The following is a 19,728-nucleotide window of genomic DNA, read 5'->3' as shown; positions in this document are numbered from 1 at the left end:
AGCTACACTTGAGATGAAAAATCACTTCTAGTGGTCGGTCGTTCACTGAGAATAAATCATGCCCGGTTCCAAAGATTTCGTCTTTACACAAAAGATTCTGTTGGTATTGATTTCGAGCCAAAAAAGCCGAGAATTAAAATGACAATTTTTAAATCGAGTCACCTAACTATAAGGACAACACGACTATATTGGAAAGTTTATCGATTTTGGACAAGGAAACAAAAGTGTATATCAAAGAAATGCGTCTTCTGCGCTAAGCAAACTTCGCATTCGCATTTGAAGAAAATGAAATCTTTGGTCTCACGACAATATTATTTAAGTGTACACTCAAAGGTGCACTCCACAGTTATTAAAATAGTGCTTCTGCTTCTCTTTTTTCAGTAAAGTCTATTTGATACACTTTCTCGTGGTGCAATTGTTGCCACTCGAGGCAATAAGCACCTACCAAATTTTACCAAGAAACTGCCAAACAGAGCAAATATTATTTCGTCAAAATTGTCTATAGAAAATTTTATAAAATTTTTATTTTTATAGACAATTTTGTCAAAATTTTATTCAAATCATAGATTTGAGTACAGTTGGCTGGGTTTATTTTGAGCGTGCTTCCTCTTTTTTCCTTCGTTTTGTTTTGTTATTGTTGGTTTTTTTCCTTTAATCATTGTTGTTGTTTTTTATTTCAGCGCACGTTTCGGAATTACCACATTCCTCATCAGCATCCTCTACTTGAGGCAAATCTATCAACCAATTATCAGAATAAATTCAGGCAGTTCATTAAACCCAACAATGAACCACACTAGAACCTTCCGAAAAAAGGCATAAGCCGGCTATCATGTAAAACCTTTTTTTTCGGAAGGTTGAAGTGTGGTTCATTGTTGGGTTTAATGAACTGCCTGAATTTATGCTGATAATTGGTTGATAGTTTTGCTGCAAATAGAGGATGCTGATAAGGAATGTGGTAATTCCGAAACGTGCGAAGGAAAAAAAGAGGAAGCACGCTCAAAATAAACCCAGCCAACTGCACTCAAATCGATGATTTGACGGTGGCAAAGGAAAAGAGATATGATTGCAAATTTGTTTAGGCAGTAGCCGACTATCAAACATTTTTTCGGAAGGTTCAAGTGTAGTTCACTTTGGGTTTAGTGAATTACCCGAATTTGTTCTGATAATTGGTTGATAGTTTTGCTGCAAGTAGAGGATGCTGATGAAGAATGTGGTAATTCCGAAACGTGCGTCCATCCAACCATCTTGCAGTCTATAGGGCTTTGCCCAAATAAATTTGACAAACATTCTTTTCCTCTGTTGGTTAAGCTACACTTGTAGTTTAGTCAATGCATGCTTTAAAGCTGAAATAAAAAAAAAAAACAACAAAATTTTATTTCTGTAGAAATTTTTGTCAACAGTTATTTCCATAGAAATTTTTGTCAAAATTTTATTTCTTAAGAAAATTTTGTCTAAATTTTATTTCTATAGAAAATTTTGTCAAAATTTTATTCCTATGGAAATTTTTGTCAAAAATTTATTTCTTAAAAAAATTTTGTCAAAATTTTATTTCTATAGAAAATTTTGTCAAAATTTTATTTCTATAGAAAACTTTGTCAACATTTTATCTATATAGAAAATTTTGTCAAATTTTTATTTTTAAAGAAAATTATGTCGAAATTTCATTTCTTCTTGTCAAAATTGTATTTCTTTTATATTAGAAAATTTTCTCAAAATTGTATTTCTATAGAAAATTTTGTCAAAATTTTATTTCTATAGAAATTTTTGTCAAAAATTTATTTCTTAAGAAAATTTTGTCAAAATGTTATTTCTATAGAAGGTTAGGTTAGGTGGCAGCCCGATTTATCAGGCTCACTTAGACTATTCCGTCCATTGTGATACCACATTGGTAAACTTCTCTCTTATCACAGAGTGCTGCCCGATTCCATGTTAAGCTTAATGGCAAGGGACCTACTTTTTATAGCCGAGTCCGAACGGCGTTCCACATTGCAGTGAAACCACTTAGAGAAGCTTTGAAACCCTCAGAAATGTCAGCAGCATTACTGAGGTGGGATAATCCACCGCTGAAAAACTTTTTGGTGTTCGGTCGAAGCAGGAATCGAACCCACGATGTTATGTATGCAAGGCGGGCATGCTAACCATTGCACCACGGTGGCTCCCATTTCTATAAAAAATTTTGTCAAAATTTTATTGCTATAGAAAATTTTATTTCTATAGAAAATTTAGTCAAAATTTTATTTCTATAGAAAATTTTGTCAACATTTTATTTCTATATAAAATTTTTGTCAAAATTTTATTTCTATATAAAATTTGGTCAAATTTTTATTTCTATAGAACATTTGGTCAACATTTTATTTCTATAGAAAATTTGATCAAATATTTAGAGAAAATTATGTCAAAATTGTATTTCTTCTTGTTCTTCTTTATTTCTTTTATATTAAAAAATTTTGTCAAAATTTTATTTCTATAAAAATTTTTGTAAATTTTTTTTTTATATAAATTTTTGTCAAAATTTTATTTTATAGAAAAATTTTTTCAAAATTTTATTTCTATAGAAAAATTTGTCAAAATTTTATCAAATTTTTATTTTTATAGAAACTTTGGTCAAAATTTTATTTCTATAGAAATTTTTGTCAAAATTTTATTTGTAATGAAAATTTTGTCAAGATTTTATTTCCATAGAAAATTTTGTCAAAGTTTTATTTCTATGGAAAATGTTATTTCTATAGAAAATTTTGTCAAAGTTTTATTTCTATAGAAAATTTTGTCAAAATTTTATTTCTATAGAAAATTTTGTCAAAATTTTATTTCTATAGAAAATTTTTGTCAAAATTTTATTTCTATAGAAAATTTTTGTCAAAATTTTAATGCTATAGAAAATTTAGTCAAAATTTTATTTCTATAGAAAATTTTGTCAAAGTTTTATTTCTATAGAAAATTTTGTCAAAGTTTTATTTCTATAGAAAATTTTTTCAAAATTTTATTTCTATAGAAAAATTTGTCAAAATTTTATTTCCATAGAAAGTTTTATAAAATTTTTATTTTCATAGAAATTTTGGTCAAAATTTTATTTCTAAAGAAAATTTTGTCAACATTTTATTTCTATAGAAAATTTTGTCAAAGTTTTATTGCTATAGAAAATGTTGTCATAATTTTATTTCTATAGAAAATTTTGTCAAAATTTTATTTCTATAGAAATTTTTGACAAAATTGTACTTCTATAGGAAATTTTTTCAAAATTTTATTTCTATAGTAATTTTTTTCAACATTTTATTTCTATAGAAAATTTTGTCATTATTTTGTTTCTATAAAAAATTTGATCAAATTTTTAGTTTTAAAGAAAAGTTTTCTCAAAATTATATATATTTGTATTAAAAAATTTATATATTTATTATAGAAAATTTTCTCCAAATTTTATTTCTATAATTGCACTCAAACAAAAAAGGTTTTTTAATGCAATTAAGCGATGAAACATTTAACTCTGGTCTTTTAATAGCCTGCGCCACACTGTGGAAAAGATGAGTGCATATATTAGCAACACACAGAAGGAGACGAGAAAGACACATAATGTCTTTGGGTTAGGTTAGGTTAGGTGGCAGCCCGATGTATCAGGCTCACTTAGACTATTCAGTCCATTGTGATACCACATTGATGAACTTCTCTCTTATCACTGAGTGCTGCCCGATTCCATGTTCAGCTCAATAACAAGGGACCTCCTTTTTTATCGCCGAGTCCGAACGGCGATCCACATTGCAGTGAAACCACTTTGAGAAGTTTTGAAACCCTCAGAAATGTCACCAGCATTACTGAGGTGGGATAATCCACCGCTGAAAAACTTTTTGGTGTTCGGTCGAAGCAGGAATCGAACCCACGACCTTGTGTATGCAAGGCGGGCGTGCTAACCATTGCACGACGGTGGCTCCCATCACATAATGTCTTTGGAAATAATGTTCAGAATTGGCCCCTGAGTAGATCTCGCCTTGACCGTCTGTCCGTCTGCCTACCTGGTAAATATTTTTGTGATCAAAGTCTAAATTTAGATATAGCTCCCATATATATCTGACGTATTGTATACAAGGAGTACATTTGAGTGTCGTAAATTGTGCCACATTTGGTTTGAATCGGTCGTTTATTTCATTCTCCCGATTTATTCTCATATGACCATACAGGCAAACGTTATGTTATAATCCAATTTACGTGAAATGTTCCTTACTTGTTTCCAAATTCAAATCTATAGTGATGAGTTACAAACCGAATAACAAAGTCATTCGTTATGGCTTAGGTTGGGTAATTGGCGAAGCATTTCAAACGAACTAGTAAGTTTTAGTAGGCAGTGTGTGAAACTAAATAAACAATTCTGGAGAGCTAATTGTGGGAAATGGCTCCATATTTAATAAACTTCCGTCACAAATTTTTTAACGTAATTTCTTCTGTAAGTTTAAACAGAAAAATAGAGAAATGCCAGAATTACCATTTCATTTCTAGCAAAACTTTAAATTATATAATTTTCAACGATATTAATGTTGAAAAAAAAACAACAATGTTTATATTATTTAATTAGTTTCTGACAGTCGTTGTGGAGCCACTGATGAGCTGACTTCTTGTTCAATTGTAATTATGTTAACATGTTAAGGTTGTTTTTCGTGTTTTTTTACCACACAACGATGGAGCCTCTTTTAAGCTGCCTTGATGTCTATGATGGCTATAATTGTTTGCATGTTTGTTTTGCTTAATTATCGTGTTGGTGTTACGATGCATATGTGAGTGTATGGGTGTGAAGGTATAAAATTATTGTGTGAGTGAATTTAATAATAAATATTTAAGCAAAAGGGAAAATACTTTTACCATTTCCCGATTTTTTTTGTTTTGTTGCCATTAAATAGGCATTTAATTACACGTTTATACAAAACACAAACAAAACCAATGAAAAATATCAGAGCCCATAATAGCTTATATATTCACAACGCACATTTACATATTCGCAAAAAAAAACAAGAACATACAATGTCACTTAAATTGACCGTCATTCTCATGGTAAATGATGCATAATAAACATGTACATGCATTAATATAGCAGCATACTTCTAGGCGATGGTCACACATGCTATTTTCATTCACATACATCCATACACACACACACACATATAGGGGCCACACTTGAGTAGGCTTCTGAATTCTGATGAATATCCCTCAACATGTAAACATTATAAGCAAACATTGACATAGACATATACACACGCACTCACATATTCGTTTACATTTTTTGTGACTGTGCATTTCAGACTAAACCCATAAGTTTTACAATTTAATATGGACGTGTAAGCGGCCAGTATAACGGATGTTTTGGTTATATTAATAGGTAATGGATATGTTCATGAAACTCATTAGCTATACAGAGTTGTAGGTTTGCCAATACAAAAGTATATGCAGCAAGCCTATACCCTACAATAGGGTACAATACCTTTAAATTAGAATGTAATAACATTGATTTGCGAATAGAAAAATGTTTGACATTTTCCGTGACCGATTTTTTTTTTAATTTACTTATTTAATTTTAATCGAATGAAGTGGTTTGCATCCAAACCTATTTTTCAGGGCTGGGAGGGTACTAGTTGCCCCATTTTTTGTTTCCAAGTATACTTAAAAAAATCAACTTATCTGATTGATTTGAAATTTACAGGGGTGACAGAGGGAGATCATGTCACAAAACCTAGATGACCTTATTTATCGTTAAATGGTCGACGTTTTGAAATTCATCATAAGTTCTTAAATTTACTTGAAATATGAACCATATTAGTCGACCTTAAAAAGAACATAGATGTAGACCCTGCGGTAAAAAATACTCTGAAGAAAATCTTAGCAATTTCTAAAGATCAACACCTATGTTCCGATATCCACTTCAATTCCACTTCCACTATTCACGTCAAATCCACGAACGTGAAAATTTGGTGTTCTTTTTTGAACTTTTCAGTAAGCTAAGGCGGAAATCAAAATAAGTGGAATCAATAGACTTTTTATAATTTATTATTTTTTTTTTAATTAAAAATGACGCAGTTTTAATAAAACTCATGCATTAAATATAAAACATTTCAAATTTTTTACGCGAGTACTTTTTTTAACCGGAAATACACCCATCTTGGACATAATTCAACTTTCACCAAGACTTTTGCAAGTGAATTGATTTCACGAAAATTCCGGTGAAAGTGGATTGTAGGACACGAAAATCGTGGAATTGATTCACATTCACCTGGAAGTGGATTTGGAAACATGGGCACAAATTTCTCGTAAACTTGTTTATTGCAACTGTGTAAGTTCCGATATACATATATTTAAATCTGACCCAATCTAGACAAAATTTGTTAGACTTCTCAGTAATGCTGGTGACATTTCTGAGGGTTTCAAAGCTTCTCTAAGTGGTTTCACTGGAATGTGGAACGCCGTTCGGACTCGGCTATAAAAAGGAGGTCCCTTGTCATTGAGCTTAACATGGAATCGGGCAGCACTCAGTGATAAGAGAGAAGTTCACCACTGTGGTATCACAATGGACTGAATAGTCTAAGTGAGCCTGATACATAGGGCTGCCACATAACCTAATCTAACCTATAGTTACTATGTTAATTCTACTCCCTGTGCAAAATTTCACGTAAATCGGATTACAGCTTTGACATCTGTGGTCATATGGGGGAAAATCGGTCGAAAGATATATGTGGGAGCAACATCTAAATCTGAACCGATTTCAATCAAATGTATCATACTTGACTATAGTACCAATTGTTATCTTTACGGAAAATTTCAAGCAAATTAGGGCAAAACTCTGGCTTCTAGGGCTATATCGTGCGAAAGATATATATGGGAGCTCTATCTAAATCTGAATCGATTTCAACTAAAAATTAGCATGTATATCCAAAACCATGTAAATCAGAGTACAACTTTGGCCTCTAGGGCCATATATGCGTATATCGGGCGAAATATATATGGGAGTTATATCTAAACCTGAACCGATTTTTCTAGGGTTCTATTCTGACTCAAAATAGAAACTTGTGCCAAATTTGAAGGAGATTAGGCTAAAACTGCGACATGGACTTTGATCACAAAAATGTGTTCACATACAGACGGATATGGCTATATCTACTCAGGGACCCGCCCTGAGCAATATTACCAAGGACACCATATGTCTATATCGTCTCCTTCTGGGTGTTGCAAACATATGCACTAACTTATAATGCCCTGTTCCACAGTGTGGCGCAGGGTATAAAAATAGGTTCTTCAATTCTTAAATTTAAAAGAGAATTGTGTCTAAGAGGTATCCCAATTCTCCACTTCTTTGGCTCGGAATTAACCGGGAATTTTTTTTTTCAGTGTATACTTATGAGAAGCTATCTTTTGTCACTTACTTGACTGTACTGAAGAAGATGACGAGAAAAACGTCTAATTGACACTATTTAATGAAGAGAAGATTTGCACTTGGCCCGGTTTTGTAAAATTTAATTTAAATTGAAGATTTTACTAGAGTGAGTCTTTCAACTAAGAATTGTAGTTCGTATCGCAAAATCGAAATTTCGATTTTTTAAAGATTTTGAACTATCGACTTCTAGATGACCACATAAGAAAAAAACGCCATAATAGCCAATTCTCAGATTTGACTTTTTGAGAAGGACCCACACGATGTCAATAGTATCCATGAAGGTTTTAATCACCACACTTACCGTTTTAAACATCGAATCGAGCCATATTATCTCCCTATTTACTATGTATATGAATATATGTACTTTAATTTCGAATCCTTTTGATTAAAGTCCATTTCAAGCATTGAATGAATACTCGTATATGCAACATTACCTTTGCTGAGATATACACGAAGTCCATTAATATATAGAGACATTAATTAAAACTTTTACACGACACTGTTGTTCATTTTGTCAACTGGCCAGAAAAATTGTTCATCACAACAACAAGAACAACAGCCATCATCATCGCAACGAATGCCAAACAAATTAGTGAGAATTCCCAAAAATATTCACATGAAATTTTTCATCTACAGAAAACAGAAACACAAGCACTGATTATGTCAACAACATCCAACGAAAAAGTTATTACATATGAATGGACCTACATGAATAATGTAATAACATAGACCAGATCGAGATAAAAGATTTTAAAATATTAAAGTGGTAGTGGCAAATTTTTGTATATAAACTAAACTAAGTAAATTCAAAATCGTATTCAGTACCAAAATAATTAGAGCAATGAGAGATTATTTGGGATTTACAAAGCGTTTTTTTCTCAGTGTACGTGTACCACTTTCTGCTCTTGAAAAAAATACTTTGATTGGCTTTAAAATGTTTCCAATTCCCAGTCGATTTAGGGCCACATTAAATACACCGATAAATTCTAACTCATCTCTTTGGTCTAGGCCTGGTTGTCCGTCCGTCCATCTTTCTCTCCATACGAGTATTCATTATTCGAAGTTTAAATTTTCTGGTACAGTGCAAGGTCGAATTTTGGAAAAGTCCGACAATATTTTCCCATACATATACTTCTATTAGACAATAATTTCTAATTCGATGGTTGTAATATATCTTGATAAATATTTTCACATCAAATTTATTTATTTATATTTTGTTTGTTTTTATAAAATATTTTATGACGTTAAGTTATTTTTATCGAATCCCTCTAATGTATATATCATGACTAAGTACACATGTGCAAAAAAACAACAAAACATACAAGAGTACTTTGTTTTCAAAAAAAAAGTATGCAAGCTAACATAAAAAAGCCAAAATAGCATTGATGTATTTTTTCTCGTTGTCTATCTAAGGTGTTCGCTAAATGCCATGAGGTTGAAAATTTCTGGAATAACTTAACGCCCTTGTCTGCCATGCCTAACGATCGGCTAATAACATGTTTTTCACTCCATTAACTTGTCCCTTGTTCCTTTTTGTTGGCTACATTTATGCTTTTATCATTGTTCATTTTTTGTTCGTCTTTTAAAATAAGCAATCTAATCCAGATTACAGTGAGTGGCAACGAAGATATGACCTATGTACAGATATATGTTTGATGATTGTAAAGGTTATGGAAATTAAATGTATTAGAGAATATCCGTTTGGGGATATTCCCAGGAAATTTCATATATACACTCAACAAAAGTTTACTTGAAATCTTAGCTGTTGACCTCCTCTTAAGGGTTTTTAAGGTTGTCATTTCTATAAAAATTTTTTGTCAAAATTTTATCTTTATAGAAAATTTTGTTAAATCTTTATATATATATATATATATATATATATATATATATATATATATATATATATATATATATATATATATATATATATATATATATATATATATATATATATATATATATATATATATATATATATATATATATATATATATATATATATATATATATATATATATATATATATATACAAAATTGTTTCAACATTTTATCTCTATAGAAAATGTTGACAAAATTTTATCTCTATAGAAAATTTTGTAAAAATTTTATTTCTGTAGAAAATTTTGTCAAAATTTTATTTCTGTAGAAAATTTTGTTAAAATTTTATATATGTATAAAATTTTGTCAAAATTTTATCTCTATAGAAAATTTTGTGAAAATTTTATTTCTATAGAAAATATTGTCAAAATTTTATCTCTATAGAAAATTTTGTAAAAAGTTTATCTCTATAGAAAATGTTGTCAAAATTTTATCGCTATAAACATTTTGTCACAATTTTACCTCTTTAGCAAATGTTGTCAAAATTTTATCACTAAAGAAAATATTGTCAAAATTTTATCTCTATAGAAAATTTTGTCAAAATTTTATCTCTATAGGAAATTTTGTCAAAATTTTATTTCTATAGGAAATTTTGTCAAAATTTTATTTCTATAGGAAATTTTGTCAAAATGTTATTTCTATAGAAAATGTTGTCAAAATTGTATCTTTATAGAAAATTTTGTCAGAATTTTATCTCTGTAGAATATTTTATCCCTATAGAAAATTTTATCTATATAGAAATGGTTGTCAAAATTTTATCTCTATAGAAAATTTTGTCAAAATTTTATATCTATGGAAAATTTTGTTAAAATTTTATCTCTATAGAAAACTTTGTCCACATTTTATTTCTGTAGAAAGTTGTTAAAATTTTATCTCTATACAAAATTTTGTCAACATTTTATCTCTATAGAAAATTTTGTCAAAATTTGATCTCTATAGAAAATTTTGTCAAAATTTTATTTCTATAGAAAATGTTGTCAAAATTTTATCTCTGTAGAAAATGTTGTCAAAATTTTATTTCTATAGAAAATTTTGTCAAAATTTTATCTCTAGAGAAAATTTTGTCAAAATTTTATCTCTATAGAAAATTTTGTCAAAATTTTATCTCTATAGAAAAGTTTGCCAAAATTTTATCTCTACAGAAATTGTTGTCAAAATTTTATCTCTATAGAAAATTTTGTCAAAATTTTATCTCTATAGAAAATTTTGTCAAAATTTTATCTCTATAGAAAATTTTGTCAAAATTTTATCTCTATAGAAAATTTTGTCAAAATTTTATTTCTATAGAAAATGTTGTCAAAATTGTATATTTACAGAAAATTTTATCAACATTTTATCTCTATAGACAATTTTGTCAAAATTTTATTTCTGTAGAAAATTTTGTCAAAATTTTATCTCTATAGAAAATTTTGTCAAAATTTTATCTCTATAGAAAATTTTATCTCTATAGAAAATTTTGTCATAATTTTATCTCTATAGAAAATTTTGTCAAAATTTTATTTCTATAGAAAATTTTGTCAACATTTTATCTTTAGAGAAAACTTTGTGTCTTAAATATGTCCTCATTTCAGTTCTCCGCTTCTTTGGCTCAGAATCAATACCAACATCATTAGTGTAAAGACAAATCGAGCATTACATAGCAGCCACACTGTACGTGAAACTTCTATTATTTTGGATTTTTATAATATATGTCAATATATTAATATAAAGATTATGTTTTGAAATCAAAAATGTTTCTAAGGAAATTTTACCATACTTCAAAGACTTTTACTGAGCGACACAAATTTCGAAGATTCACATCCCAAATTTAATGAAAAAATCTAAAGCCAAGAGTATGGACTTCTTTTAATTAAAATTCCCTTGTTTTTTAGGAAATTCCCCTTAATATTTAATAAATTGTATTTAGTTTTAAATGAGTCACTGATTGGTTTATTGAAAATAAATGAAAAATAATTAAGTCCATATATTTATAATTTAATATAGGTGCCATTTCGTTCTGTGCATTTATTTAGAGTCTCATATTTTTTTGGGGAATTGTTAAGTTTGAAGAAAGTATTTCCCCAGTCTTTAGTAACATCCCATACAAAGTTTTTACAAATCAATATTTTAAACTTTCTAGCCAACCCTTTAACTATATTTACTCTACTACTCGTAATTTAAGAGTTTCTTTAAAACTTTTGCAAATATTAGCCAACTAACAAATGTATTTATTTATACTTTAACTACTTGCAGGCGTTGGTGTTGTCCTTGTAACGGTTAGTGGTGCTGCTTGGCGTATGACCGCACCTGGTGGTCCACAATGTCTGGGTCTAGGTTCCAGTGTTGATTTAGGCAGGTGTGGTAGAAGACCATGCAGTCGAGGTGGGGGTGCACCACAAGGTCTCCTATATCCAGAGTTTCAACATAGACCACCACCACCCTCATATCAGGCCAGTATGCAAGAATATCGTTTAAGGTATGTTCAGGGGAGGGGAAAGGCACTTTGCTTCCTTTACCTTCTTACCATTTTGCAAATGGTGGTGACCAGTCGTAGTAGTAGTCGAACAGCTTAATGACATCAAAAACACAAAACTCTTTTTCGTTTTATAAAATTACAATAGCAACAGCAACAAGGACAAATGGGATAACTACAAAGTGGAAAGGACCCTCTAGACCATAAAATGTGGCTAACCACATAATGTGGTTTAAAAAGGATTTCAATACATAGACCATCCATCTATTCAATGGGGGTGGAGGGCCGAAAGCAAGGCTATATATGCTTTTATGCGAAAATTTCTTCTGGATTTTGGCAAGTCCATTCCGGGGAGTGCCCTAGGGTAAAAGGGATTGCATGTTTCCACTGGACAGCAGGAAAGCTGCATACAATGCAGACGTATTGTAATAGATTGTATCCGCTTGTCCGTCTATCGTCCATTGTTGAAACCAATTTAATCGAAACGATTTCTCTCGGTAGGTCCTTCTTGTTGTTCGGACCTTCAACGAAACTTTTGTTTAGTCCTTTGTCACTGTTGTTGCTGTTGATGTCCTATACAAAGGAAGAAAATTTTGCAACCATTGTTAATGATTGCATGTCCTTGTGTCATTTATTATAGAAGTTTCCTTTGGAGGTTTGTGTCTTTGATTCTACTCCTGCTATTGCTGGCTTCCATGTTTGAAAACTTAAAAAATGGCAATTAATTTACACAAATTGTTTTTGTGTTTCTCTTGTTTTTTTTTCTTCCCCTATAGACTGCTACTTTTGGATCGTGATCGCCAGAATGGAGTAGTTCGTGGCAGTTCACCACCGCCCACTTATCGTTCACATGCCGGAAGTTTGCTAAGGTAAGGAGAAATTTATTTTAAATGCTGGTAATCAAATACACAAAAAGACTAAATGTACCAAAAACAAAAAAAAAAAAACACACACACTAAGGACCAAACATTTTGCAGTCTTTAGTCCTTGCGAATGTGGTTGATTTTCATTGATATGGGGGTATAACATAATTTGGCAAAATAGAAAAAAAGAGGGGTGAGATATTTATGGGTAATTGCAAGGGTACCGTCAATCAAATTTCCATTACCACGACGAAAATTGACATGTGTACTTTTTTCTGTATTTTTCCACTTTTAATTGAGGTTCCTTACAAACAGCAATTTTGTTTTATTATTGCCGGAAGTTCCTGCACATTAATATAGCTGTAATTTGGGTTTTCATTGCAGTGTAATTAAAGGACTATTATGAAAAGAGATTTTTAATACTGCAGTATTTTAGATTTACATTGAAAACAAATTCAGTTATATGTCCAAGTAAACTGCTTAAATTACGCCGACAGGAAGTTACATGTGTCCATTTTCTGATAAAACTTGGGCTTTGTGGCCAAAATTTTAAATGTGGGGTTCTTTGCTTGAGAAGCTCACCACAAATTGTCATCATGTACCAACATGAACCGATCTCCTTATTTTGATTTTTTTTTTTTTTGAAAATTTAAGTTTTCACACATTTTTATACCCACCAGCAAATAATGGTGACGGGGGTATAATAAGTTTGTCATTCCTTTTGTAACACATCGAAATATCGATTTCCGACTATATAAAGTATATATATTCTTGATCAGGGAGAAATTCTAAGACGATGTAACCATGTCCCTCTGTCTGTTGTAATCATGCTACAGTCTTCAATAATGAAGCAATCGTGCTGACATTTTTCACAAACTCGTCTTCGGTCCATGTTTTTATATAGTCCCCATATAAAACGACCTCCCTATTTGGGGTCTTGGGGTTACAGAAACTGTAGTTTTTATCAAATTTGTCTGAAATTGGAAATCTCGAGGTGTTTTAGGACCACAAATAGGTGCGTCAAAAATCGTGAGTATCGGCCCATGTTTTGGTATAGCCCCCTCCCGATCTCCCGATTTTACTTCTTGCGCTTATATAAATCATAGTTTTTATCCAATTTGCATGAAATTGGAGATCTAAAGGTATTTTAGGACCATAAACAGGTGTGCCAAAAAATGGTGACTATCGGTCCATGTTTTGATGTAGCCCCCATATATACCGATCTCCTGATTTTACTTCTTGGGCTTATAGAAACCGAAGGTTTTATCCAATTTGCCTGAAATTGGAAGTCCAGTGGTATTATAGGACCATAAAGAGGTGTGCCAAAAAATGGTGACTATCGGTCCATGTTTTGGTATAGCCCCCATATAGACCGATCTCCTGAGTTTACTTCTTGGGCTCATAGAAATTGTAGGTTTTATCCAATTTGCCTGAAATTGGAAATCTAGTGGTATTTTAGGACCGTGAAGAGGTGTGCCGAAAATAGTGAGTATCGGTCCCTATTTTGATATAGCCCCATATAGACCGATCTCCTGATTTTACTTCTTGGTCTTATAGAAACCGTAGGTTTTATCCAATTTGCCTAAAATTGGAAATATACTGGTATTTTAGACTCACAAAACCGTTTATCGGATTTACTTTTTAGCGGTCTATTTGGTAAGGCCATGTGGACCGATTTCACTTCTTGAAGGTATAGAAGGCGCACTGATCATGAAAATTGCTTGAAACTGAATGTAAAATTTCCAGATTTTACTTCTCGTCATCATTTAAATAATGGGAGTGAAAATCTTCAGATTTCAAATTTCAAATCAATTTCTTGCACACTTACGCAAGATGTTTATGATTTCTCTAAAACTCAAACAAAAATGGTTCTTATAAATCCAAAATCTGATATAGTCTTCATAGGTAAAATCTTTAAATTTATCTTAGGGAAGTGTACTGGTTGAACTGCTCTGCTTGGGAGAATATCTGTCATCAAATCCCCCTGAAATTTTAAAAGAAACTGTTATATTTGATTCATGGTGATGGGTATTTAAGATTCGGCCCGGCAGAACTTACTGCTGTATATACTTTCAATTACATTTTCTTTATTTTAAAGACATTTATCACTAATGTAGAATATCCTAAAATTTCGTTTGCATAATCGTTCATATAAGGCCAATATTTTCTTCAATATACTCTACTGGTCCTACAATCCCAGAAGTAGAAGAAGAATTTTATTTCCAGCAGTCTAAAACCTAGTTTGTCAGTAACCATTTTGAAAAATTTTTCTTTGAATCATCTGTATTACACCATTTCGTCATTTTAAAGTCTTATTACAATACATAAATTATCTTATATTTTGTGGAATAATTTAAATAATCCTTAAATAAATAAGAGATAGAATCATATGCCAAAAATTTAAAGGGATATTCAAGAATTCAAATGAAAATAAAATCTCCTTTCTCTCTGCTTATAAATGCAACAATGCTCGCTAAATATCTGCAGTTTTGCACTCACCTACCCTTCGCTTTCATATTGAGACAATAGCCATAAATTATCACTAGCGAATTAGCACAGCAGGGTAATGGAGAGCGAGAGAGATATTCGCTATACTGAACCAATGTAACTATTTAGAATATTAGAAATGTTGTTGTTTTACCACAACCAAATGGCCATTTCTTAGACAAGGAGTAGCTAAGGCATGCACAAACTTTCTCACTTACAGGGAGAGAGAGGGAGAGATAGGAACATTTTGGGAACACACCACACAGAATGTAATGTAAAAATGTATGTGGTGAAATTATTGTGGTTTATTCAATACTCTTGATGTTGTTCTTGCTGTTGTTATTTAGGGTAAATGTAAATTTATTACCATTACTATTCTAGAATGGTGTGAATATGTGTGTTTGCCCCGAACGTATGCAAAATATTACTACCACCCCCATATTGAACTGCAACAAAATTGAACAACTTTGAATAAAAACAAAAATAAAAGCAAACAAAAGTGATAATAAAACCACAGTCTGTAAAGTTCAACGACAAAGTTTTTTCGTTGTATTTTTGTGCATATTGCTAATGTTATTTTGTTTACCTTACCGTCTGTACAGTGGGACCAAAATTTCGAAAATTTCATATTTTGGCAAGTATTGATAATAAAAGTTTATATTAAAAGTTAAGTTTTGGAAAAACGCTAGTTTTTGTAGAAACAAATGATTAATAATTAATGACCATGCCTAAATTAACATTTTGCAAAAACTCTAAGGTGGAGGAAAGTGGATTATAATTTTTCCGTCCTTCCATGATAGTGGTATTTTAAAACTATTTATAATTCTTGTGCTATGGTAAAATTATTTCTATTTTTAGTGCTACGAGTATTGTAAAATTATTTCTAATTTGGACTTTCGTAGAACTTAGGAGCTTCAACATGGTTCCGCGTCGTTTTAACTCACTCTCATCCCACTGTGAGGACAAATGGCTCCTATAACTTTTCGTTTAGTTCAAATTCAGCTTAACCTCCACCTCAAGGGATTCCTTCCATAGTTGAGGTTTTACTATTTTTTTCTCTCCCTATGAGTTATTCAAAGTTTTGGTCTTTCATTGATTGCTGTTGGAAAGGAAAAGGTGTTTTCTTTAACACTTTCATATTTTTTTTGTTGTTGTACCTCAATTTGCGTTTTGTTGTCGAAGATTCACACATATGTGCATAAAGTGAAAAAAAGCAAAAACAAAAAGTATAAACGTGATAGGAACTTTAATAGGTGGGAATTTAAATATTTCCATATAGGGGATAATATTTTTTTTTACTAAAAATAAATGTTCATAGATATTATTACATATTTACCTATTATGTTATATTTGCACTGCCAAAAGAAAACTCATTATTTCCAGTATTTGAATTGGTAATTGAATTTAAATAAAATAGTTTTTTATTTATTCATTAATAAGTAAAAATTAAATTATAAATCTTATAAATTTTTGTAATAAATAACTATTAGGTTCTTAAATAAACAATTTAAACATAGTTTAAATCGTGACTTTTTTGAAAATTTAAATGAATTTAAATTAAGTTAAAACCATCCACACAAGAAAAACTATAAAAAAACGTTAATTTGGTTATTGATAACAATTAATTTATAATAATAATAAATTTAAGAAATGAATTTCACCAATACCTATTTACTCCACCTTATATTGAAATGTTTTATTAGTTTTCCCACACCGTTTAGAAAACATAAACTATCTAAAATTCGGCTATATTTATTATTCTCGTAAATCAGTAGTCTAGTCATTTAAATTAAACTAAGGAGGAGAAAGTATTTTTAAATGAATCCTTGAATCGGTGACTGAAATTTGATAGGGTTTAAAAAAATTCATGCTATTCGAATAAGCGTACTTCCATCCTTTCAGCAGGGCTGTTTTTGTTGCTATTGCGTCTGACTATTTGGCCAATGTGCCTATAAGCAATAGATGTAACATGGCAGTAGGGGAGACAGTGCCTGTCTTACTAAATGAAAAATGATGCTGAACTTTGTCTCAAATCGTCGACTGCTAAGGTGCTGGCCATCAGATCACAACACCATATGCCATTATGGACCTAACCACTGATGAATATAGCCAGTACCATTTTTTCTTAGTCACCAGCTTCCAAGGTATTTTTCATTCACCCCAAAAGAGGATTTCAATGCCACCTAAGAAGATGGGCTCCATGGGACTGTGGGACTGTCTTATACTTCTTGTACTATACAACTAGTTCTTTTTCTGCTGGATTTATCCCGACCCCTCCCATCACAGTTTTCACTCATCCATAGGAACTTATAGGAGTTTTCCTTTTACCGACCCATAGGACTTCATAGAGATTTCTCCACTGACCGTAGAGCCACATCACCAAATAATAACACCACTTAACTTATTTTTTCCGAAACATAGCTCGTGGTATTCCTACTTGGGTTGTGTCCCTTTTCGGATAGCTTTGAATATGCAATGCGGTCTCAGAAGCATATTCTCGTTATCAGACCAACCTTGGATCAATACCAGTTTCAAAATAGATGTCTAATAAACTCCCCAGAATTTCAAGAAAGAATGACAAATTGATTGACCTCAAATCTTTCGCACTCAAATAATGGGTGATTTTCAAACTGTAAGGTTAGTACTATACTCGGTTTTCCATCAAAACTCTTAAGTTGGAAGTTCAAAAATATGAAAAAAAAACAAGTTTATACAGTAGTAAGTTCGGCCGGGCCGAATCTTAAATACCCACCACCACGAATGAAATATAATAGTTTCCTTTGAAAATTTCAGGGGGGTTTTGATGACAGATATTTTCCCAAGCAGATCAGTTCAACCAGTACGCTTCCCACAGATAAATGTAAAGATTTTACCTATGAAGACTAGATATAAACATCTCTTGTAAGTGCAAGAAAATGATGAAATAACGCCTTGATTTGAAATCTAAAATCTGTGAATTTTCATCCCAATTATTTAAATGACTACGAGAAGTAAATCTGGAAATTTTGCATTCAGTTTCAAGCAATTTTCATGATCAGTGCGCCTTTGGAGGCCTTACCAAATGGACCGATAAAACTACATCATATACACTTTGTTATGGGTGTATAATGCCAGTATATTTTCAATTTGTGGCAAATCGAATAAAAACTACAATTTCTACAAACCCTAGGAGTTAAATCGGGAGTTCGGTATAATGGGGGCTATACCACAACATGGAAGGATACACACAGTATTCAGCACATTTAATTGTAGTTCTAGAATCTAGACCCAAATCGGGAGATCGGTCTATATGGGGGCTATATCAAAACATGGACCGGTACTCACCATTTTCGACACACCTCTTTAAGGTCTTAGAATGCCTCTAGATTTCAGATTTGAGGCAAATCGGGTAAAAATTACGGGTTCTAGAAGACCAAGAAGTAAAATCGGGAGATCGGTCTACATGGTGGCTATATCAAAAAATGAAGCGGTACTCACCATTTTCGGTACACGTCTTTAGGGTCCTAAGTACCTCTAGATTTCAAATTTCAGGCAAATTGGATAAAAACTACGGATTCTAGAAGTCCAAGAAGTAAAATCGGGAGATCGGTCTATATGGGGACTATATCAAAACATGGACCGATACTCATCATTTTCGGCACACCTCTTTAAGGTCCTAGAATGCCTCTAGATTTCCGATTTGAGGCAAATCGGGTAAAAATTGCGGGTTCTAGAAGACCAAGAAGTAAAATCGGGAGATCGGTCTATATGGTGGCTATATCAAAAAATGAAGCGGTGCTCACCATTTTCGGTACACGTCTTTAGGGTCCTAGAGTACCTCTAGATTTAAAATTGCAGGTAAATTGGATTAAAACTACGGATTATAGAAGCCTAAGAAGTAAAAAAAATATGGTGGCTATATCAAAACATGGACCGGTACTCACTATTTTCTGTACACCTCTTTATGGTCCTAGAATACCTCTAGATTTCCAATTTCAGGTAAATCGGATAGAAAATACACTTTCTAGACGCCAAAGAAACTAAATCGGGAAATTAGTCCATATGGGCGCTATACCAAAACATGGACCGATACGCACCATTTTCGGTACACTTTTTGATGGTCCTAAAATACCTCTAGATTTCCAATTTCAGGCAAATTGTATAAAAACTACAGTTTTTAGAAGCCCAAGACCCCAAATCGGGGGGTCGGTTTATATGGGGACTATATCAAAACTTGGACCGATATAGCCCATCTTCGAACTTGACCTGCCTGCAATCAAAAGACGAATCTGAAATATCGGAAATCGATATTTTGACGTGTTACAAACGGAATGACAAACTTATTATATCCCCGTCACCATTCTATGATGGTGGGTATAACAAAAAATTATTAACTCATCAATATTTCTATATTAACCCTCTAATGCCCTAAAGGCGGGCTTCATTTAATAAGGAAGCTTTTAGTAAAACACACCCTAAGACAACAAAATTGGGCAAAATAAAAAGAAAACTTATTTGAAACTATTCAAGAGGCTTTGAAGCATACGCTGAATTTTACCGTATAAATTTTTCTTGCTTAGTTCTCTTGCTTTTGTGTCGTTAACATTGAACATTTAATCAGCTGGCAAAAAAATTGGGGCATTAGAGGGTTAATTCATTGTTTT

At 31.7% G+C, this 19,728-nt stretch overlaps 1 protein-coding gene across 1 annotated transcript in view; it reads left to right on the top strand.

Annotated features, from left to right (window-relative positions):
* Nucleotides 1-19,728, top strand: part of LOC142238680 (uncharacterized) — a 339,972-nt gene that overhangs the window by 311,580 nt on the left and 8,664 nt on the right. Inside the window, exons 4-5 of the mRNA XM_075310386.1 lie at nt 11,516-11,738; nt 12,512-12,604. Of these exons, the coding sequence (XP_075166501.1) occupies nt 11,516-11,738; nt 12,512-12,604 (316 nt within the window). The remainder of the gene's footprint in view (nt 1-11,515; nt 11,739-12,511; nt 12,605-19,728) is intronic.

This window comes from Haematobia irritans, chromosome 5, assembly GCF_050003625.1.
Source record: "Haematobia irritans isolate KBUSLIRL chromosome 5, ASM5000362v1, whole genome shotgun sequence".
NCBI classification, from domain to species: domain Eukaryota; kingdom Metazoa; phylum Arthropoda; class Insecta; order Diptera; family Muscidae; genus Haematobia; species Haematobia irritans.
Note: the sequence above shows the minus strand (reverse complement) of the source record. Positions and strands in the feature narration are given on the sequence as shown.